At 40.9% G+C, this 23,145-nt stretch overlaps 3 protein-coding genes across 3 annotated transcripts; all 3 read left to right on the top strand.

Annotated features, from left to right (window-relative positions):
* The first annotated feature begins 2,505 nt into the window (after nt 1-2,505).
* Or5a1 (olfactory receptor family 5 subfamily A member 1) lies at nt 2,506-3,456 on the top strand. The gene has a single exon (XM_050137869.1). The coding sequence runs from the start codon at nt 2,506-2,508 to the stop codon at nt 3,454-3,456; it is 951 nt and encodes a 316-aa protein (XP_049993826.1).
* Nucleotides 3,457-11,172: 7,716 nt separating this feature from the next.
* On the top strand, nt 11,173-12,117 carry Or4d6 (olfactory receptor family 4 subfamily D member 6). Its single transcript, XM_050137596.1, has one exon. The coding sequence runs from the start codon at nt 11,173-11,175 to the stop codon at nt 12,115-12,117; it is 945 nt and encodes a 314-aa protein (XP_049993553.1).
* Nucleotides 12,118-21,237: 9,120 nt separating this feature from the next.
* On the top strand, nt 21,238-22,173 carry LOC126498715 (olfactory receptor 4D11-like). The gene has a single exon (XM_050137608.1). It carries the CDS (start codon nt 21,238-21,240, stop codon nt 22,171-22,173), a length of 936 nt encoding a protein of 311 aa, XP_049993565.1.
* The last annotated feature ends 972 nt before the right edge of the window (nt 22,174-23,145 follow it).

The following is a 23,145-nucleotide window of genomic DNA, read 5'->3' as shown; positions in this document are numbered from 1 at the left end:
TGAACAATCTCCTTGTATTAAATAGGACTACTTCAGCTTCATCGATCACTTTCACACTGGATGAAAAAAAAAAGAGTTGGAACAGCAAGACTGTTTAGAGACTTGTACAAGACTGTTACAAGATTGTGTAACATAGAAAAAAAGATATTTGGTTATCCCACAGCTCTAGAGGTTCTAAGTCCATAATTAGGCAGCCACATGTGGTAAAGGTGTCGTGATACATCACAGCATGATGGGGAAAAAGCAGACAGGTCCAGGTGCCTGCGTGGCGGAGTGTGCGGCACAAGGAGTGAATGAAGGGCAGAATGAGATCAGTCGATGAGAAAACGCAGAGTGCTGCCAACTCTGCGGTCTATCTGAGGTTTGTCTGTCTCTCCATGTTTCCCTCCAATATCAACCTCACATGCTAAGTTCAAATCGGTCCATTTTGGTTAGAGATCGTAGCGTTTTTCTCCAGATGTTTTCTAGAACTAATTCAGGAAAGGACTCGACTGCGTGTTTTCTATACACAGCATTCTGTGTTGGGTGCTTGATTTTGCTGTGTTCTTGAAAGTTAACCCTATTTACTAGTGAGATCCCTGAGCCTCTCAGGCTCTCCCGCTTCAAAGGTGTAAATAAAAGGGTATAGTATTCATTATCCCTATGTTGTGTGATATTGGTCTTTTTGTTGCTATGACAAGGTATCTAAGATTGGGTAACACAACAATCTTGCCCCTGTGTTTTGCTCAACATGTTCTATTAATCAACTGAGGATCACCTCTCCAGGGGAAAAAGTACCCCCAGAAACTGACCTTCCCACATAATCCAGTCAATAAAATGGTGCACAGTCTTGCCTATAGACCAACCTTATGGAGGCATTTTCTTACTTGAGAGTTCCTCTTCTCAGAACATCCTAATCCATGTCAAGTTGACATCAAATAAGCCAGCACATGTAGACAACATTTTGGTTCTCATATGTACAAAACAATTAAAAGCCTGAAATCATAACTTAAAAAAAAAGATATTTAGTTAACTCACAGCTCTGGAGGTTATAAGTTATGATTAGGCAGCCACATCTGGTGAGGGCTTCGTGCTATATCAGAGCATGATGGGAGAAAGCAGAAAGGTAGAGATATATGTGTGGAACAGAAGAGGACAACAAAAATTAATCTATTTTTTAATGAGCCCACTTTTGCACAAACTAATCCATTCCCATAAGAACTAATGGAGTCCCACATTGTCCTTATCCATTCTTCAGTCGAGGGGCATGTTTCCAGGTTCTGGCTATGATAAACAATGCTGCTATGAACATTTACACAATGGAGTACTACACAGAAGAAAAAATAGCGACATCTTGAATTTTGCAGGCAAATGGATAGAGCTAGAAAACATCATTTTGAGTGAGGTAACCCAGACACAGAAAGACAATTATCACATGAACTCACTTATAGGTGGTTTTTAAACATAAAGCAAAGAAAACCAGCCCACAAATCACAATTCCAGAGTACCTAGACAACAATGCGGACCCTTCGAGAGACATACATAGATCTAATCTACATGGGAAGTAGAAAAAGACAAGATCTCCTGAGTAAATTGGGAGCATGGGGACCTTGGGAGAGGGTTGAAGAGGAGGGGAGAGGCAGGGAGGGGAGCAGAGAAAAATGTAGAGCTCAATAAAAATCAATTTAAAAAAAAAAGAACTAAGAAAAAAATAAAAAAATAAAAAAAGAACTAATAGAGTCCCAGAAGAAAGATACTAATCCTTCACCAAAGTTCCTCTTCTCAATACCAATGCCTTGACAAAAGATACATACAAAAACTAGGGCATTCTGTGTCATCTTCCACAAAGCCCTGGGACATGGACACAGTGGCTCATCTGGAACACACAGTACTGACTGGCCACTTACTATGTGCTGGCATTTGATACATGACACCTTATTTGTTTTTAAAGCAAATCCATGAAGCACTTACTGCAACCTAGTTTAAAGATAGAGATGTTAGATAGCTCACCGAAGGGATACACGGGTAAATGTTGCAGATGAGAACTGCTTCCTGGGATTCTGAGTCCACAGCTGAGAATCATCTCAGTTTGCTGCTCAAACATTTAAAACAATGATGCAATTATGGGGAAGGGGCATCTTTATGTGCATTTGTGTGTGTGCATGCTCGTATGTGGACAGGAGCACATTCATGTAGAGCCCAAAAGACAATGTCCCTTGTCACTTTCCAGGCACCATCTACCTTGTTTTCTGAGCTAGGTCTATCACAAGCTTGCATTTTGCCAAGTAGGCGATGCTGGCTGTCTAATCCTCTGTACTGGCTTTTTAACCTGAGTTCTTGAAATCTTACGCGGACCCTAACGCTTGCACGGAAGGCACTTTATTGACTGGGTCATCTCCTTGCCCCTTTTGTTTTTAGCCCCATGTAATGTCCAGCCCTTCATGCATGTGTAACCACTTGTCCATGGCATCTGTAATGTCATTGTTAACCCAGGTCTGCCTCTTGTCCTTGTGGTCTGTGGGAGACATGACTGTAAGTAACACCTGGAACAGCTCTGTGACCATGTTCATCTTCTTGGGCTTCTCAGACCACCCAGAACTCCAAATCTTCCTCTTTCTGACTTTCCTGGGCATCTATCTCGTGACCTTGACCTGGAACCTCGCGCTCATCTTTCTGATCAGAGGTGATACCCGTTTGCACACACCTATGTACTTCTTCCTCAGCAACTTATCCTTCATTGACATCTGCTACTCATCCTCTGTAGCTCCCAAGATGCTCTCTGATTTCTTTCTAGAGCAGAAGACTATCTCGTTCTGGGGATGTGCGGCTCAGTTCTTCTTCTTTGTTGGTTTGGGCCTGACCGAATGCTTCCTACTGACAGCAATGGCCTATGACAGATATGCTGCTATCTCTAATCCTCTGCTGTACACCACCATCATGCCCCAGGGTCTCTGCCTGCGCATGGTGGCTGGGGCATATTTTGGTGGCTTCATGAGTTCTTTTATTCAGGCCAGTTCCATATTCCAGCTCCACTATTGCGGGCCAAATGTTATCAACCACTTCTTCTGTGACCTCCCACCAATCCTGGCACTTTCTTGCTCCAGCACACTCCTCAGCCAAGTGGTGAATTTCTGCGTTGTGATCATGGTTGGAGGGACGTCGTTCATCATTCTCCTGGTCTCCTACAGTTACATAGTGTCTGCGGTCTTGAAGATCCACTCTGTGGAAGGCCGGTGGAAAGCCTTCAACACGTGCGCCTCACACCTCATGGCTGTGACCATGCTGTTTGGGACAGCACTTTTCATGTATCTGCGGCCCAGCTCCAGCTATTCATTAAGCAGAGACAAGGTAGTGTCTGTCTTCTACTCTCTGGTGATCCCCATGCTGAACCCTCTCATCTACAGTATGAGGAACAAAGAGATCAAAGATGCCCTGTGGAAGGTGATAGAGAAAAAGAAAGTGCTTTCGAGCTTGTGAGTGGAAGCAGACTCCTCCACTCTGCTGGAGGTGCACACAACCCATGGCACCACCTCCCACCTCTCCTCCCTTAGGCAAGAAAGATGTTCAGTGGTCATGTCTGAAAATGAACTATAAAAAAATGATGCCTGAGAAAATACAGGGAGAGACCACTGGAATTGAGTAAGATTTAGGGGGCTCTGTGAAAACCTAGTGCAGTGGAAACGTCCCTGGAATCTACAAGGCTTCCTGTGGTGGGACTGGAACACTCAGCCACAAAACCTTTGACATACAATCTGTCCTGCCTGCAAGATATACTGGGTCAATGGTGGTGCAGAATTTGAGCGAGCAGTCAACCAATGGCTGGTCTAACTAGAGGCCCATAGCACATGAGAAAGCTCATGCCCAGCACTGCCTGAATGACCGGGAACCAGAGGCTGCATAAGAAAAGAGTCAATGAAATGATCCCTGATGATATTCTGCTATACTCACAGACCAGAGCCTAGCCCAGTCATCATCAGAGAAACTTCATCCAGCAACTGATAGGAGCAGATGCAGAGACCCACAGCCAAACATTAGAAGGAGTTCAGGGACCCCAGCAGAAGAGGGGGAGGAAGAACTGTAGGAGCAAGAGGGGTCAGGAATATCAGGAGAACACAGCCCACAGAATCAACTAAGCAGGAATCTTAGGGGCTCACGGAAATTGAAGCAGCAGTCATGGAGCCAGAGTTGGTCTGCAGTAGGTCTTCTAAATATGCTTGTTTAGTTTGGTCCACTTATGAGACTCCTAACAGTGGGGGCAAGAGAGATCTCTGACTCTTTTTCCTGCTTCTGTGACCCTTTTCCTCCTTTTGGGTTGACTCATCCAGCCTTGATATGAGAGTTTGTGCCTAGTTTTGCTGTACATTGTTATGCCATGTTCGGCTGATATCCCTGGGAGGGCTGCTCTTTCCTAAAGAGAAACAGAAGAGAAGCAGATCTTATGGAGAAGGGGGTGTTGGGAGGAGTGGAGAGAGGAGAAATTTGTGGTCAGGATGTATTATATGAAAGAAGAATAATAAAGAAAATGAAAATGAGGCCCTTCCCATCAGATGTTTTTCATGCTCACTTGCCTATTGAGTTCACCAATCAAGACAAAGGTGAAAGAAATTTCTTCTTAAAAACAACTTTTATCTGGGCATGGTAGCCCACTTGTTTTATCCCTACACTCGGGAGGCAGAAACAGGCAGATCTCTGTAAGCTGATGCTACTCTGGTCTCCATAAAGAGTTCCAAGTCAGTCAGAGTTCTATAGTGAGATCCTATATCAAAAAACTATAATAATGTATTTTTATAATAACTGTGACAACTATTATAACACAAAGGTTATTTAATCCAGTGTGGGCTACAATGCTTTGGTTATATCACATTATGTGTAGGCTACAAAATAAAGAACAAGATCGCATCAGGAATCCCAATCTGCTCAGCATCACACCAGAAACAAGGGCAGAACTCTGATACAGGTGCAGAGCTTCTGGCAGTTGCTTCTACCAGATGGCAGGATTTGAAGAGATCTGTTATGCTATACTCACAGACCAGAGCCTAGCCCAGTCATCATCAGAGAAATTTCATCCAGCAACTGATATCATCATTGTCTTCTCGCTGTGGTGGGGGGAGGGCAGAGAGACAGAGGGAGCGAGCACACACATACGTGTTGCTTAGTAACTTCTTAATAACTCCCACCGCATCTGCAAGCACAAGCCTTCCCCCTTTGAAAATTACACTTACTACAAATATCTGATACAAATCCCTATGATGATGATTATTATATTAGACTTCTAATTTGGTGTTTAGGGGAACACTTCAGCTTGTGCGTTTGTTTGAGTGAAGAAAGGCAGAGTCTTGACAATGGAGAAACTTTCGGGCTCATCTTTCTAACACAAAGGTAGGTGAGAGCACCCTAAAGATTTGATAAAACTTGTGAGTTATGTACCGTATAGCCTTTAGTCTCTGAAAAGTAATACACACAGTAGTAATTTAAATAGATCTCATTTTGAACTAAAAGTTTAAAACTCTTAGCTAGGTGTGATAGCACACATCTATAATTCCAGCACACAGTAGGACTGCCTTGTCTACATGGTTTCATGCCAGCTAGAGCTACGTAGTGAGACCCTGTCTTAAAAACTAAGATATACATAAGGAAAATATAAGATCTCTAGCATAAAACATTGTACTTCTGAAGACACATTTAAACAGAAAGCTGGTTTATGTCAAACTCATTGTATGAGCGTCTACTGAGTATCTGTAATGTAGAGGATATTAACCCCCTGGTCCTTTTCTAAAAGGAAGATGAAAAGATAGCTTCAAGCAGGAAGAGAAGCTTGAGTCATAGCTGTGTCCGCATTGTGGTGACACTGGTGACCTACATTTGTCTAAGTCATGCTGAATACTCACAGGCAGGCAGCTCACTGACTCTCATAGTAACACAAAGAAATAGAAGATGTAGTATAAGGTCTAACATAGAGTAAAGGAGAACAGACACTACTGCACGTTACACACTCACACCCATCTGCTGGGGACCTCCTGCATGTTACACACTCACACCCATCTGCTTGGGGACCTCCTACACGTTACACACACCCATCTGCTGGGGACCTCCTACATGTTACACACTCACACCCATCTGCTGGGGACCTACTGCATGTTACACACTCACACCCATCTGCTGGGGACCTACTACACGTTACACACTCACACCCATCTGCTGGGGACCTACCACACATTACACACTCACACCCACTTGCTCAGAAGGCTGGTCCAACAGAATTATTAAGTAACTGATGTATCCTAGGAGGATGCTACTGTTTCAATAGATATGAAAGAAAGTCTTTACTTCAGAAGCTTTGCATTTTAAGGGAGAAGCAGAAACAGATATAGAAGATGTTGGACTGCCATAGGCAAAACCCACTGTGAAGAAAACCCAGGTTTCTTATTCCGTGGCGTAATATTTCAAACTTCACAAGGGCTAAGTTGCTCAAGGTTAGAGTTGAAATGTAAACTAGTTGAACCTGACTGCAATAATTGTGTCCTTTGGGCCAGATGCCTCTACAACTGAGGAGATTATATAGAACGGTCATCACCTGATCCTGACCTGTCCTTGAGCCTGCCTCTAGAACTTTCTAAAGTGATTGACCACACGTGCAGGTGGACGTTAGTACTTCAAAGAGAGGCAACCTGCCAATAGCGTTTAGGGAAGTTCTGAGGAAACGGGATAGACAGATCCCAAGTTCTTCACGAAGGCAGTGCTACACAGAGCTTTAAGAAATGAAAAGAAAACCTCGAGCTGACCACCCTCACCAAGTCTTTCTTCAGTAATTTGTATTTCTTACAATAATTTTACAGAAAAGAAAGGGAAAATATACAATATCAGAGTTCAAATCATTAGAGAAAATACTTCACTTCAAATGGTAAACATGCGTTACTTATTTTAAAATCACAAGCTATTTTAATTTTTTAACTAGATTTTTTTAATGGGACATAAGACAATGCACATCTTAAGCCAAACTTGCCCAGAATCGGGTGTAGTGGCACACCATTAAAATCTCAGTGCTTGGGGGGCTAAGACAGGGGGTCACAAGTTCCATAACAGCCAGAGCTACTTACCATGATCATATCTCCAAATAATAATAATAATAATAATAATAATAATACATTAGCCACTGAATTAGTTAATTAATTTAGAAAAAGTGCCTAAATAAAACTTCTCAGAGATAATGGTCACAACTATTGAGCTCTGCATCCTTTCAGACTTCTTGACCTGTAGGTTTTTGTACCAAAATTACATCAGCTAATATACTGAGTGTTTAATCCATCACTACAAAGGAATCTTAACACAATTCTACACTGTCAGTCTGAAAGTTGACAAATTCTAACTGTACATTATATAGCACTTACCGAGCCAACTTCTTACACTAAGCATTAACTTAAATTCTTATTTCTCCTATTTGCACTGCCCTATGAAGAGTCTTCTTTGTCCTTATGACACTAGGTATTTGTTTCATTCATCCTTTAGTTAAATTCCTAAACCAGAATTTCATACTAATAATATTTGCACACTTTAAGTTTTAATACATATTTCCAAACACCATTTCTCCATATTTTGTCCCCAGTATTCAACATATTTGAAGGTATTTTCCCCATATTTATATCTAAATAACAAGCCTTTTCAGCATTGGCCAATATTCTAAAATATTGAAAAATAGTGTCTGGTTACAATTTTAATTTACATTTCTTTCCTTAACAGTGTGATTAACCACCTTTTCATATGTAGGCTAACCACACCTCTCTTTGATTCACTGATAAAGTATCTGTCTTGTCCTCCTGATTTATAAGGGTTCTTCATTAAAGATATTAAGAATAGTCTAGGCATGGTGGTGCACACCTTTAATCCTAGCACTTGGGAGGCAGAAGAAAGCAGATCTCTAGGAGTTTGAGGACAGCTTGTTTACATAGTGGGTTTCAGGCCAGTCAGAGATACATAAGGGAGACCTTGTCTCAAAAACAACAAAGATTAATAGTTTGGTTTTGGAAAGGGTCACAGACAGCTTCTCATTTTTAATTTCTATTTAATTGTCAATATTTATAATGATTTTGAAACCATAGATGTTATATTCTGTCACTTAATAAAACTTAATTGTTTTTGATGCGATTTTCATCTACTTAAATTTTATATAATTTTATGTATTTATTTTTTACATATGTTAGTGTTTTGTCCCCATGTATGTTTTTGTGCCACTTGTGTGTCTTGGTGCCCCTGGTGCCTGTGGAGACCAGAAAGAGACATCAAATCCCCTGACAGTCGAATCACAAATTGTTGGGAGCTATCATGTCCTTGCTGGGAATCAAGCCCAGGTCCTCTGAAAAAGCAGCCAGCTGCTTTTAACCACTGAGTCATCTCACTAACTCCTCCAAAAGCTATTTTTAAAACCTTCACTTTGATTTTATTCTAATGCTTTCACTGCTTGAACATTTAACATCTATGGTTTTCTTCTGTGAGAAATACGGAAGTACTGCATTCTATCCATATGTAAAAAGATGTCAAGAATTCAATCACATTTAGAAGTAGGCTCAATCAAAACTAGAAACTTGATGTACCATGTGACTTTGTAAGCCAATTTCTGGGAGTTTGTCTTAAAGAAACTATAGACGCATGCAAAGAAAATAATTTGCCAGTTGCTCTATGTCTCATTATTTGAAAATACTAATTAGAACCCACTAGACAACTTTAGAGAATCATGATGCTTATGTGGCTCCTCTCTCCTATGCTTTCAGAAAGTCTGGCTGGCAATGCCATCCATCACTGGCTTTCTAATCTCCCTTTCTCAGCTCCATTCTCCCAAACCTAGCTTCTCACCTAGCTAACGCCTTGTTCCTCTCAACCCTGCTTCACAAATGACTCCTACTCTGCCTGACTTACACTGTACCAACACAAGTCTCTATCTTAGTAAACTATATTTTGGCCATCAATCTACAGAAGACCTGGCAAACTTTATAGCAACAGTAACAAGATGCAATAAAATAAAATGTAAAAAAGAAACTATAGCATGGCCACACGTTTTTTAAAATAGGGTAATTAATTAAACCCCACATACGTTTTGAAAAGTAAAGCACAGGTACGTGTTTAGTAACAAAGTCCTGATTTTTCTAAGGTATTACTAAAGTCTACAGAAGTCACAGACTCTGCCTTCAATGGTGTCATTAGGTGGATTTCCTTCCTTGTAGATACCGTTGATAAGAGACAAAAGATTATATCACCTGCATGGCTTACGTGAGAATTAAAGAAACAAATAACTTCAGAATATTGGTTACAAGGAGGACCTTACTGAGTGCTGACACATTGAAGTAAGATTCCAATGGTGTTGTGTACCTTAAACATTTGCCAATGAAAGATTGTAGAACTGTTTTAACTAAAAGTATGTAACTTAAAATCAAAAATAGCAACTTGTTTTCCTGTAGAAATGAATTTTTTATGATAGGAACATCAGGAATCTAAGAAGCCCAAAGGATTTTGAAGTTTTATGTGTATCCTAATTTCTCAAATAAAGACGTTGAAGTTGACCCAATTTTGATGTAATTTTAAAGGAAAACCATGATTGTTTATGAAATCCTCTAGTACACTTTTATTTTGAGGGAAAATGTTTTACTTTTTCCTCTTTATACTCATCTTTGTTATGCTGCCTTCTTCACCCTCGATTCCACAAATGCCAGCTGTCTGCCTCCACTCCTGAAGTAAAATTTGCTCATGTTGCTGCTGAATTGTCTTAAAAAGTTCTGAGATACAATTTGCTTGAAATGTAGATATTCTTATTGAAACTGATACTATTCTCTAATGACTAGTTTCTGCTTTGGAAACAAAAGCTATTTTTCTACCCTATAGAAATAGTGTAAAGTCTTCGCAAAACTCTGGCTAAAGCTCTCTTCTCCTAATCCATAGTCTGATGCTGACCAAGCAGTTTTCTCTTTCACTCCTGTAGTGAGTAGCACTGAGCTGAGCCACCTCTAATATTCTGTCAGAGCTCTAGTCGTCTTCTGAGCAGTAAATGTTCTGTTCGTTAAACAGCCCTGAACAGCCACTACTGCCCCGAGCCTCCCAGGGGCTTTGTGGCTCCTTGGTGAGATCCAGGTTTCCAGCTTGCTAAAGAGCACCACTTTTGAGGGCCTGATTCTTCCTTCCTGAAGGTTTGGGACATGAGAATTAAATAGGCAGGCTACTTAACTAATGGTGTAAGCTTTAACTACCCATCAGGACACGGATAAGCCAAAGTAATTCCCAGACATTGATCTGGCAGAGTGGTATGGTCCAGATTTTCTGGATAATATCAAGAACAAGAGGATCAGTGGACACTGATTAAACATACCGAGATAGACTTTAGACAAAACTATTGCAATGAGAAAGAAAGTTTGAGCTCAACTCCAGATACATCAAGGATGGATGGGCATTTTCAGCAATGAGCCAATGGGAGTGAGAAGATTAGTGGAAAGTAGAGAAAATACTGAAGGGGGATGTGGGGAGCAGGATGGGTTTCAGAAAACTGGCTAAAAAGGATTCTTGCTACAGACAGGCCAAGCACTCAGGTGCAAGGATTTTGATATTAGAGAAGAGGAATGAAGAATTTGATCAGGCACCAAGGGTAGGTGAATCTCATTCAACAGAATTAGCAGGTTGTTTGTTGATACTGGGTTTGGAAAGAAAGGATAGGAAGAGGGCTCAAAGAAGCCTAACCAATTTCTGGTCAAGGACAATTATTGTGAAGGTGTAAGCAAGCCATGCACTGGTCTAAGCTTCAAAGAAGATCATAATTACCCTGAAGCTCCCACAAACTTTAAGGTGAAAATCAAGATGAAATTGCAGGGTTTTGAAAGCCCTCAGTGAAATGTGTAAAAGGCCTCCGTGTGAAGAAGTTCTCCTCACAAGGCAGAGGACACATCATAGAGAAATGACCACAGCACATGAACCTCTCCCTACCCAGAATAAAGGCTAAGACTATGCCGATTCTCCCTGCAAACCAAGGACCATCAGGACAAGGAATTTCTAGGTCAAAACTTGAAGACTCTGGTCTAGTCATGATCGTCTGAGTACTTTAAAAAGCCTAGTAACAAAAACAATGTGTAATAAATGACATTTTGACCTCATGTTACCATACTCCAAACCCTACCATATCTTCTCCCTAGGTAGATGTGACAGGAGCTTATCCTAGCCATGGGTCAGATGAACCACACCAATGTGAAGGAATTCGTCTTCCTGGCACTTACTCGCTTCCGAGAACTGGAGTTCTTTTTGTTCGTGGTTTTCTTTCTTGTGTATGTAATAACTGTGCTGGGAAACACCCTCATTGTGGCTACCATCACCTCTGAGTCCCGTCTCCACACTCCTATGTACTTCCTCTTGAGGAATAAGTCCATTCTAGATATTGTTTTTTCATCTATCACAGTCCCTAAGTTCCTGGTGTGTCTTTTATCAGAAAGGAAAACCATCTCCTATAATGGTTGTTTGACACAGATCTTTTTCTTCCACTTTGCTGGTGGGGCAGATATTTTCTTCCTCTCTGTGATGGCCTATGACAGATACCTGGCAATTGCTAAACCCCTGCACTATGTAACCATTATGAGAAGAGAGGTATGGGTGGCCATGGTGGTGGCCTCCTGGGTGGGTGGTGGCTTGCATTCAGTTGTCCAGATAATTCTAATGCTTCCACTCCCCTTCTGCGGCCCCAACACCCTGGATGCCTTTTACTGTGATGTACCCCAGGTGGTGAAGCTGGCCTGCACTGACACCTTTGCTCTTGAACTTCTCATGATCTCCAACAATGGGCTGGTGACGCTGCTTTGGTTCCTCCTGCTCCTGGGCTCCTACACCATCATTCTGGGTATGCTCAGGTCCCATTCTGGGGAGGGGCGAAACAAGGCTCTCTCCACCTGCACCTCCCACATCATGGTGGTGACCCTGCATTTTGTGCCCTGTGTGTACATCTATTGCCGACCCTTCACTACCCTGCCCATGGACACAGCCATATCTATCAATAACACTGTCATCACCCCTATGCTAAACCCCATGATCTACACTCTCAGGAACCAAGAGATGAAGTCAGCCATGAAGAGACTACGGAGGAGGCTGGGCCCGTCTGAGAACAATAAACTGGGGTGAGCCATCTGGTGAAGTCCAGAAGCCTAAAGCTAATTCAGTTCTCTGCATCTGCTAGTCTAAGAATAAGAGAAAGCTGGTTCTATATAGCTTCTGTGATATAGATGTCACCATTTGCCTTCTATGATATAAACATGCAAATCCATTAGAGGGAATACGAAAATAAACTGAAGAGATGAGACCACACAATGTACACTATCTGACTTGTGCACAGGGGAGAAGTCCAGGAGAAATGAAATCCCATAAGGGCTACTATTCTGTCCTCTGTTGCTCTCAGGCCAACCGTTCCCTCACTTCACCCGGTCTGCTGCAGAATAGCACTACTGTCCACAAAGCGATCAGAATGAAGTTTGGTTAATGGTGTGAGCATGGTAGTTATGAAAGTCAGCAAATGTGAATTCAGTGTTCCCTGTTAGCTATCTATCCTTGCAATCCCAGATATACATGTACACATTGGTCAGTTGTTTAAAATGATGTCACGTAGTGAATTCAGTATTGTAAATGTATTTCATCAATTAGTGAAAAGAAAAGGAATTATTTAAATTATGGTGAATCTGGTGTGTGTGTGTGTGTATGTGTATGTGTGTGTGTGTGTGTGTGTGTGTGTGTGTGTGGTGTGTAAAAATCTATGTCTAAAGCCTGGCAATTGTGGCTCACGCCTTTGATACCACCAGCACTTGGGAGGCAGAAGCAGGTAAAACTGTGAGTTCAAGACCAGTCTGGTCTACAGTCTTCAGAGTGACTTCCAGAACAGCCAGGATTATATAGAAACCCTGTCTAAAAAAATGTCTAATCCAGCTACTTCCTATTCTTTGTTCCATTCAACTGATTTGTCCACTGAAATTAATCTTGAAGTTACATATGGAGCTTGTAGACAAACACTTAGCAAATCCATGATGCTATCTCATCTCAACCTCAACTTCCCTTCTCTCGCTATCTGCTCTGTTTTTTCTAAAAACTCTGTGTGTGTGTGTGTGTGTGTGTGAGAGAGAGAGAGAGAGAAAGAGAGAGAGAGAGAAAGAGAGAAAGAAAGAAAGAAAGAAAGAAAGAAAGAAAGGAGGGAAGGAAGGAAGGAAGGAAGGAAGGAAGGAAGGAAGGAAGAAAGAAAGAAAGAAAGAAAGAAAGAAAGAAAGAAAGAAAGAAAGAAAGAAAAGAGCAGACCCATGCCCTTCCCATTGGGCCTCAACCACTCAACATTCAGTTGCACTGGTTTGTGGCATCCTTATAGAAATGTGTCTACATAGAATTGTTTGGTGTTCCNGAAGGAAGGAAGGAAGGAAGGAAGAAAGAAAGAAAGAAAGAAAGAAAGAAAGAAAGAAAGAAAGAAAGAAAGAAAGAAAGAAAGAAAGAAAGAAAGGAAAAGAAGAAAGAAAGAAAGAAAGAAAGAAAGAAAGAAAGAAAGAAAGAAAGAAAGAAAGAAAGAGAGAACAATCCATGGGGTCATTCCCAGGAGCCATCCCCCTTATTTGCTGAGATGTATTGATGTTTTTTCACTAGGTGAGAGCACACCTACTCTGCTAGGCTGGTGGCTGGTGGATCAGTGAGCCACAGGGATCATCATCTCCCCAGCCCTGGAATTACAAGTCTGCACCCCCCATCTAATCCAGCTTTTTCACATGAATTCTAAAGAACAAACTTAAGTCCTCATGCTTAGGAGGCAAGTGTCTTCCTGACTAAGGCATCTCCCCTTCCACTTCTAGAACTTCTTTTTTCAATACAAGAGATTTATATAAGCTTAAAATAAATTACCCCCTTTCTATATGTGGAGTTATTTTGCTTTGCAAATACATTGCTATTAAGGACCTACCTTTGGTTAATCATCATTTTGATTATGTTGTTCTTTTTAATTTTAATTTTTTATTACTTTTACATAACAACAACAATTCCCCCTCCCTCCTCCCATTCCTCCCACTTTCCCCAAGTCCATCCTTCATCCATTCCTTTGAAGGACTAAGGCCCCATGGGGAGCCAACAAGGCCTGGCACATTAAGTTGAGGCAGGGCCAAGCTCTCCCCTGCATCAAGGCATCCCACAGCTGGGGAGCCTACATGGGGCCAAACTACAACCTGTACATGTAGGAAACAACTGTGTATTTGGTCTATTTGAAGGACCTCTCTGTGACCTTCTGGTGTATGAGGTGACTTTTTAGAATCCTTCTAAGGACTTTCAAAAATGAAATAAAACTATACCTTTTGTCTAGATATTAGTAGACTATCCATGACAGTTCATCACAATTAAAAACAAAACGAAACAAAAAACGACCTAAGAAATATCTTCCACCATTAAGGCCTATTGTAATAACAATATAGGATAGAAAGGAACATGTTGGTGTACAGTCATTTACAAATTACTATTGGCTATGTGTTAGAATTCATCCCTAACCCACAGGAAGGATTTCAACTGTGGATATGTAAAGACAACTTTTCTCCCTCTGTGCTTGCCTCATATTCCACCCTTCTGTCTCCTGACAGCCATTCAAAATTCAGTTTAAAAAAGATAAGAAAGCTCAGGAAATTCAAGCACATATGAACTATTTTTCTTACAAGGTACCAAATTATTACAATGAGTAAGATTCAATCAGAAAGGTTCTAGTAGATAATGCCCGTGTGTGGTCCTCCCTGACTCCCAAAAGATGAAGCTACTTGCACCCAAGAGTTTTGATCATAGGGCAGTACTTCTTAGTCTTTCCTTTTATTTATTCTTTCCACTTTTTACATATACATACATATCATGTGTACATCAAAGTACTGTGTATACATATATGGTAAATTCATTTATATATATACAGTGCTGGTAATATCACACACATTATCCTTTCTCCCCTCCCACTCTGACAAACTCCTTCTTCTCAAGAATATCTCCTATTTTCACGTCTCTTCTTTGTGACCTACTGAGTTTAATTATGGTTGCTTATATGAGTATAGGTAGGAGATGTATGTTTATTTGAGCAAGACAAACTTACTAGTAGTCACAACACTGAGAATATGACCTCTCTGATGTGGAATTTCCCTCTGGATACTGTCAATATGTTTTATTACCATTGGTTAACAAAGAAGCTGCTTTGACCAACAACAGGGCAGAAGAGAGCTTGGCAGGAAAACTAAACTGAAAGCGGGGGGGGGGGGGGGGNGGGGGGGGGGGGGGGGGGGGGGGAAGGCCAACTCAGGCAGTCACCATGTAGCTGCAGAAGGAGAAAGACGCCAGAATCTTACTGTTAGGTCACAGCCTTGTGGTGACATATAGATTAACAGAAATACATTAATTTAAGATATAAGAGCTAGCTAGGAATATACCTAAGCCATTGGCCAAACAGTGTTACAATTATAGTTTTTATGTGATTATTCGGGTCTGGGAAACCGGGAAACTAAAGTGCAGTCTCCACTTGCACCTCCCAAAACCCCAGCAACAATATTCCGAGATAAGATAGTCACAGGCTTTGTCTTGAACAGGTTTTATGCAGATAATCACAAAACTGTGGGTTCATGGGTGTAACAGCCAAGTCGTGTCCAGAAAATAGCAATTCACAGCACTCTTTCCCCATCCTCCAGCCCTCAAATTCTGTCACCTTTTCTTTGGGGTTCCCTGAGCCTTGAAGTGAGCATTATTGAAATTTTGTTTAAGACTGACTGAAGACTCAACGATATTCTTGATTTTTCTTAAATTCTTATCCACTAATGAACTTTATTAAATATTTTTCTTGATGGCCCCACAAAGAAATATCTTACCAAATATTTATTATATATCTTTTCACATACCAATATTCATTGAAGAACCACACATTACTGAAACAACTAAGATGGTTTTGCTTCCCCCAAAATCAGTTGTCCCTTTGTCCTCATGAGGAATGAGTGGTCCTACAACATTAGATGCTCCCTAGACCAATGTTTCTCAAAAAAATCAGAGAACAAGAGAATGCATAGTTTTGTGCATTCCAGTTTTTGAAGACTTTGAAAGATAGCTGTCCTGATTAGCTTTAACTGTCAACTTGATACAAGTTAGAAATATTATGGGAGAGAATCTCAATTGAGAAGTCATGTCTATTGGAGATGGTCTTGATTATTAATTTATGTAGGAGAGTCCAGTCCATTGTGGGCAACACCATTTCCTAGGCAGGTTGTCCTGAACTCTATAAAAAAAGTTATCTGAAGATAAGCTTGGCAACCAGCAAACAACGTATTCTGTGGCTACTGCTACACTTCTGTGGCTGTGAAGTACATTCCTTTATTGGAGTTACTGTTGTAGGAAATAACAAGCAGGCCTGCTATCGAGGTTCTGTCTTAACTTCCCCTAACAATGGGCAGTGACCTGGAGTCATTAGCAGAGTAAACCCTTTCTTCCATTAATTTGCTTTTGGTTGGAGTGTTTTATAACAGCAAGAAAAATTAGACTAGGACAGCCATATGGAATCTTACCATTTCATAAGCCAATTAAAAATATGTTAGTTTAAAAAAGGAGACGAGAAATACCATTCATGGCTAGATAATGATGCTTCTGGAAGCTGGGTTATATTTTAAAAATTCAATACCAGGTGGTATGCCTCCTTAGAAGCTGTTTCCCAGAGAACTGCCACCACCACGCCCAAAAATTTAGAACAGATTTCTTACTATTCTTTATGGACTACCAGAAGAAAATGATAATATTCTATTTCTAAAGACACCACAAACCTTTGTCGCAAAATATATAGAACCCTGCCCCCTCCCTTCTTAACTACTGGATAGTGATGGATTCTGGAGAGGGGTACTTATTGTCTTCAGCTGCATACCCAACAGTGAGCCCGCCAGTTTTCAGTGGATAATTCCATACTCATGGCCACACGGATAGCTCTGGTTAAACTCAGTGAGTCACAAAACAAAACGAAAACATGGTAGAAGGGGACTAGTAGGAAGGAAGGGCAGTTGACAAGGGTGGGAAGGAAACAAAAGAGTGGGTGTGAGAGTAAACACAATTCATTATACACAGGCACGAAATTATCAAAGAAGAAACTCAATAATAAATAATTTGAAGAGCAAAATATGTGAACACTTTAGCTTGCGTACATATATGTGATTTGCACGTAATTACTTAGAAACTTGCTAATAGCTCCCACTGGGCCCATGGAACTCAGAACAATGTCCATCCTACTTCAACGCTTACATCCAAATTCCCTTTGCTAATTCTCATTAGTTTGGGGTTCATAAAACAGTGCCCATGGCGAGGACAATTTGGGATAGGAAGAAAGTCACAACAATGTGACTCCCAAGTTCTGCCCTTCCCATTTGAAGGCTAAAAAGAGATAGCATCAAAGCAGGCCATAGCTAATCTTCATAATACCTTCACTTGCAAACACAATGTTTGCCTTCGTCATCTGCACTGAGGCCTAGCAGCCCAGGCCTTAATGAGATGCACTCAGGTTGGACACTGAAGAATTTAGGTAAGGACACTGAATTGTTGGAGTGTAGAATGCTAATAGGTTGTACAGAATAAGGACCGTGAACAATGTGGCTAAGATGCTGCAGAAATAGTTGAAGGTTTAGCAGCTATAAATAGAAAAGTGGTGTTAAGTATTAAGAAGTCAGGAATGCATTCAGGGGAAAAAGCAACAGACATGGACTCAGCACAGCCAAAAAAAAAAAAAAGGAAGGTTTTACTAGAAAAAAAATAATTGTAAAGAAAGAAAGAACAGGTTTTGTTCCAGTTTAGGCTTAGGATGATCCTTGAGGATCATAAAATCTTTCACTACAAAATAATTGCCTCCTTTTAGAGCCCTAAATTCTCTTTTGAAACGGTGTCCATTTCAGAGGCAGATTCTTATGCAAACTTTTCCCATGGTTTGCTGGGTCTCCTTGACCTGAACCATAAACAGCAATATTCCCAAGCACACAGATCTAGCACCCAAGCTTCTTTTTCCACTTGATCAGTTCCCACAAGTTCATTCAAACAAAAAGAACAAATTGGCTCCAGCAGAAGTTTTATACTGAGGTATTTTACATTTTGTGAATGCAAAATTCTTTGTATGAACCCCTTCTCGGTAGGCAAGGAAGGTGATGCTTTCAGAAGAAAGGAAAGAGCCAGGTTAATTGAGAGCTTATTACGTTCTGAGAACTTCATAAACGTCACTACGTTTATTCTTTACAGAGCTTCATGAAGTAAGTGTTATGCTTTCCCAACTTACAAAGAAAACAGGAGGAACCTAAAACACTCATTCCAGGTAAGAACAAGGAGGAAAAGACAGAATTCTAAGCCAGTGATGTCCTGCTCTTAAACCCTTGACTATTTCCTATAGTTAATACAAGCAAGAAGCCAAGTATAACATGATTAAAGAAATACTTGTAATTTGCATCCATGGAAAACATCTCTATCTTACATCTTTAAGGTCAAGGTAGAAAGATGAGCAAAATAGAATCTTAGGATCTGGGCTTTCAGATCAGTGGTAGTCTTATTGCCTTGAATACCTGAGGGCCTAGGATCAATGACTGGAGAGACGAGAGAGGTGACTCAAATTATTTATCTATATTATTTTTCAAAGTCATTGCTTTCCAAAGCTTGCCTAATCTTGCTTCCCAGCTGGACACTGAACTATATATCTGTTTGAAGGTGCCGGGAAAGTAAGTCAAATGCAGATGCTAAACCTAAATATAGCTGTCTCCTCTGAGTAAAGGTTTGGCCTTTAGTCACCATCACAAGCTTCCTCAGACATTTTTAAGGGATGGAAAATCAAAGACTGAAAGTGAAAGTCATTTGCTAGGTGACTTTCTGCATGTCACTTATGTCTATAGCAAATAGTACCTTTCTATACTTGATCTTTAAGCTAGAACAGATTGCTCAGTCCTGACTGACCTGGAGAAATATACAACAAAGTAAAAACAAAAAAAGTTGAATCTACACTTTCCTCCCCACCCACAACTTAATAAAAGGATGGACATGCTACCAAGGGACAGGTGATGGCTGTCATTGTGTCCACCTGTGGCAGAGTGAAAGCCAGAAATCCCAAGTTGAACTGGCATTACTCAATATTTCTTCATTGGAAGGGCAAAGAAGGTAATTCACCTTACCAGTGGTCTATATTGTCATGGTAATGTTAGTGTAGGGAAGGGGAAGGAGCAGGAGCAAGGGTTTGAGAAAGAGGGAGAGTTGTTCTTCAGACAAATCCACTCACTGCAGCAGAGCAGTGTGGTGGAGATCTGAGTAAGAAGCTCCCCGTCCTGCCAGACAAAACAAGGTGTCCCATCTTAAAGGTGCCTTTTTTAAGGTTTTTTATTTCTTTTTTAAACTATATGTATATGTTGAGGTGGTCTGTGCTCACATGAATGCAGGATCCAGAAGAGGACATCAGATCTCCTGGAGTTGAGACTACAGGCAGTTGTGAGTTGTCTGGCGTGGGTATTAGGAACCGAACTAGGGTCCTCTGCAAGAATAGCAAATGCTCTTAATCTCTGAGACATCTCTCCAAACCCTGACCTTAAAGGTTTCTGCAGGAAGGGGAGATCCTGCAAATGAGGGATCAGGTCTACTTAATATATGACCTGTGCTATACGACCAGATAGGGGAGCAGGGCATGCTTAACTTAGAATAAATGGCAGGGGTCTCTCCTTCTCTGAACATGGGTATGGGGCTTGGTTAATGTGTGACCCTAGCAACTAGACAGAAGTCAGGTTTCCTCTGACCCTGGAGTGGCAGAGAACAGGGTGTGTGTCTGCCTTGCTCACAGTCTTGTCTGCTTAGGGCCTGGCTAAACCTGTACTTCCCTCTCTTTTTTCACGTATGTGTGCCTGGACCGTAGGTATTTTTTAACTAATAAATTTGTCACTACTGCCATTCTTTGTCATCTTTTTATTATTGTTTAAAACATCACTTACCCCCTAAATGTGGGAATTCATAAAATGAAATTTAAAACTTAAAGGGTATCATTTTGTGACACAGCATGTTAAGAAGTGAAAGAATTCTATTTCCACTGTGAAGAATTCACAATTCCATTGTGATGGGAAATTTTTTTTAAAGGATGATGAAATTCACCCTTGGAAGTACTTGAGAAAAAACAGTAAGGAGGTCCCTACATAAATTATTTTTAGATCTGCATGTCCTGAAATTGCTAGGAGGTGGGAGATAGTAGAAAGACCCAGGAATGAGGATCTAAGAGAAATTTGTCTTATTTCTACCCTGTCATTGGCTTTCTATATGACCGTGGAGATTTTTTCTTTCATTGTGCTCAATTTGATATCACTAAAGTAAGATAATAATATCTATCCCCTTGAGCCTCAGAATGATGCTAAGAAACATTGTATTGAAACATAACGCAGTTTCTAAAACAATATCTCTCCATGTGGATCCCTATGCTATTGGAGAGTGGCAATTTATTCCAGTGGCTTTTAAATAGACAGACAGACAGAGCACAAATGAGAGTACACAAGCTGGGCACTCTGAAGGTAGAGGCAGGTGGATCTCTGTGGGTTCAAGGCCAGCCTGGCTCCAAAGCTACAGAGAAACCCTTTCTCAAGAAGAAAGAAGGAGGAGGAGGAGGAGGAGGAGGAGGAGGAGGAGGAGGAGGAGGAGGAGGAGGAGGAGGAGGAGGAGGAGGAGGAGGAGGAGGAGGAGGAGGAGGAGAAAAAAGAAAAAGAAGAGCCAGGGTAAGCGGTGAGCTGGAGGTCAGAGGACAACTTGCTGAAGTCTGTTCTCTCCTTCCAACATGTAGGTTCTGGGAACCAAACTCAGGTCTCAGACTTGGCAGAATGTGCCTTTACATACTGAGACATCTGACCAAGCCCTCAGTGTCTTTTTAAACTATAGAAACAAAATATAATAAGATGGGAAGTATTTGGATTTACAGGGCTGAAACCCAGAACCTGATTGTGTACCCTTATATAAGGCTCTTTTTCTCAGAGATTCTGGAGGCAAGTTTTAACAAAATCCACCAGCACCCACCATGTACAACACGAAAACAAATTATCTAGTCTAAGCTACAATTTGTGCTAATAATAGAACTGAGGCAAGTAGGATCGAGTGATTTTTCCAGGCAACAGCAAGAACATGCAACAGTGACAAAGTGCACATCTGTGCATGTTCTGTCTCTCCAGGATGCAAACTTTACTAATTCAGAAATCCTAGCATTTTCTCCAAAGGTGCATACAGAGGAAGACATGTCGTTCAATGGCACTGAGAAACCACACCAAGGTGACTGAATTTATTTTTTGTGGCCTTACCCAATCTCAAGAACTGAGCTTACTCTTGTTTTTCTTTTTATCTATGGTTTATATAACAACTGTGTTAGCGAATGTCACCATCATGGTCACTGTGACCTGGGAGTCCCGCCTCCACACCCCTATGTACTTCCTGCTCCGCAACCTCTCCATCTTAGACATCTGTTTTTCCTCCATCACTGTTCCAAAGGTCCTAGTAGACCTTCTCTCAAGAAAAAAGACCATTTCCTTCAATGGCTGCTTCACTCAGATCTTTTTCTTCCACCTGCTTGGTGGGGCAGACATTTTCTCTCTCTCTGTGATGGCATTTGATCGTTACATGGCCATCTTCAAGCCCCTGCACTATGTGACCATCATGAGTAAGGGGCGGTGCACAGCCCTCATCACGGCCTCCTGGGTGGGGGGCTTTGTTCACTCCATTGTACAGATTTACCTATTGCTCCCACTCCCCTTCTGTGGACCCAATGTTGTTGATGGTTTCTACTGTGATGTCCCACAGATTCTCAAACTCGCCTGCACTGACACCTTCGATCTTGAACTCCTGATGATCTCAAACAATGGCATGATCACTACACTATGGTTTGTTCTTCTCCTTGTATCTTACACAGTCATCTTGACAATGCTGAGGTCACACACAGGGGAGGGGAAGAGAAAAGCCATCTCCACCTGCACCTCCCACATCACTGTGGTCACCCTGCATTTTGTGCCCTGCATCTATGTCTATGCCCGGCCTTTTGCTGCCCTCCCCATGGACAGAGCTGTCTCAGTCACCCTAAATAGTATTGTTCCTGTCTTAAACCCAATGATCTACACTCTGAGGAACCAGGAGATGAAGACAGCCATGAAGAGACTCAAGAAAAGACTCTTACTTTCTGAGGTAGAATAGATCCATGACTGATCGTAGATATATAATTGAGTTCTTTTTCTTTTAACATTGGAACTTGGCTATGCACAATAACTGATAACTGATAATAATGTACAACCCATACTAATTCATCAAAGACAGATAAGCTTTAGAAATTATTATTTTGGAGAGCTGGAAGATAATACTCTATAAATACTGCATGTTGCATTGTTTCTTTGTGGGAGCAGCTGAAACCAGCATACTGATATTTCTTTTTTTTCTGATATTTCTTTAGGAAGATGTGGGACTAGTCCCAAGATGAATAAAAATGTATACACAGACTACATGTGAATTCATGCTTTCTCAGATAATATCATACCACAGAGTCAGGTCTGGCAAATATTAAGATTTACTAGCAAGAAATTATGTGTTAGAAAAATAAGATATGAAAGATAACATAAATGTGAAACCTTATGCACAGCTATTTTAAGTCTGGGTTAAAGTGATACTGAAAGCAGAAAGAATAAAACATCTAAAAGTGAAAATAATAATGAACTGAAAACTGAAAAAGGATCACACGTGGACAGAGACAAGACATCAACGACGTGATCAAGAGACATGGAAAAGAAAGTGGACGAATGTAATAGATGCTAATATGACAGGAATTCCTCAAGAAAATAGTAGGAATGCAGAAACACCATATTAGGAGATAACAATTGAGAAATGTCCATAATTGATGAATTACACAGGTGCCCGGATTCAAAATATATGAAAACAGAATACAAAACCTGAGCTGAAATGGAAAATTGCCTGTGAGAACTCAATTGCACAGTTAGGCATGCAGAAGAAAGAACTAAACATTTTGAAAACATGGTCACTGAAATTGCACAGTCTGAACTTGCAAAGTACACCTGCATTTAAGAACCCAAACTCAGGGCCTCATGGTTGTTAGACGGGCTACTGGGCTCCTTCCCTGCCTTCTGTGATGCTTTGCTTCCTATTCTTAAAATAGGA

Source organism: Alexandromys fortis, unplaced genomic scaffold, assembly GCF_014885135.2.
Source record: "Alexandromys fortis isolate MF-2015 unplaced genomic scaffold, M_Fortis_MF-2015_v1.1 scaffold_3, whole genome shotgun sequence".
Lineage (NCBI taxonomy): Eukaryota > Metazoa > Chordata > Mammalia > Rodentia > Cricetidae > Alexandromys > Alexandromys fortis.
The sequence above is the reverse complement of the archived record's forward strand: the minus strand, read 5'-3'. Positions and strand labels throughout refer to the sequence as shown.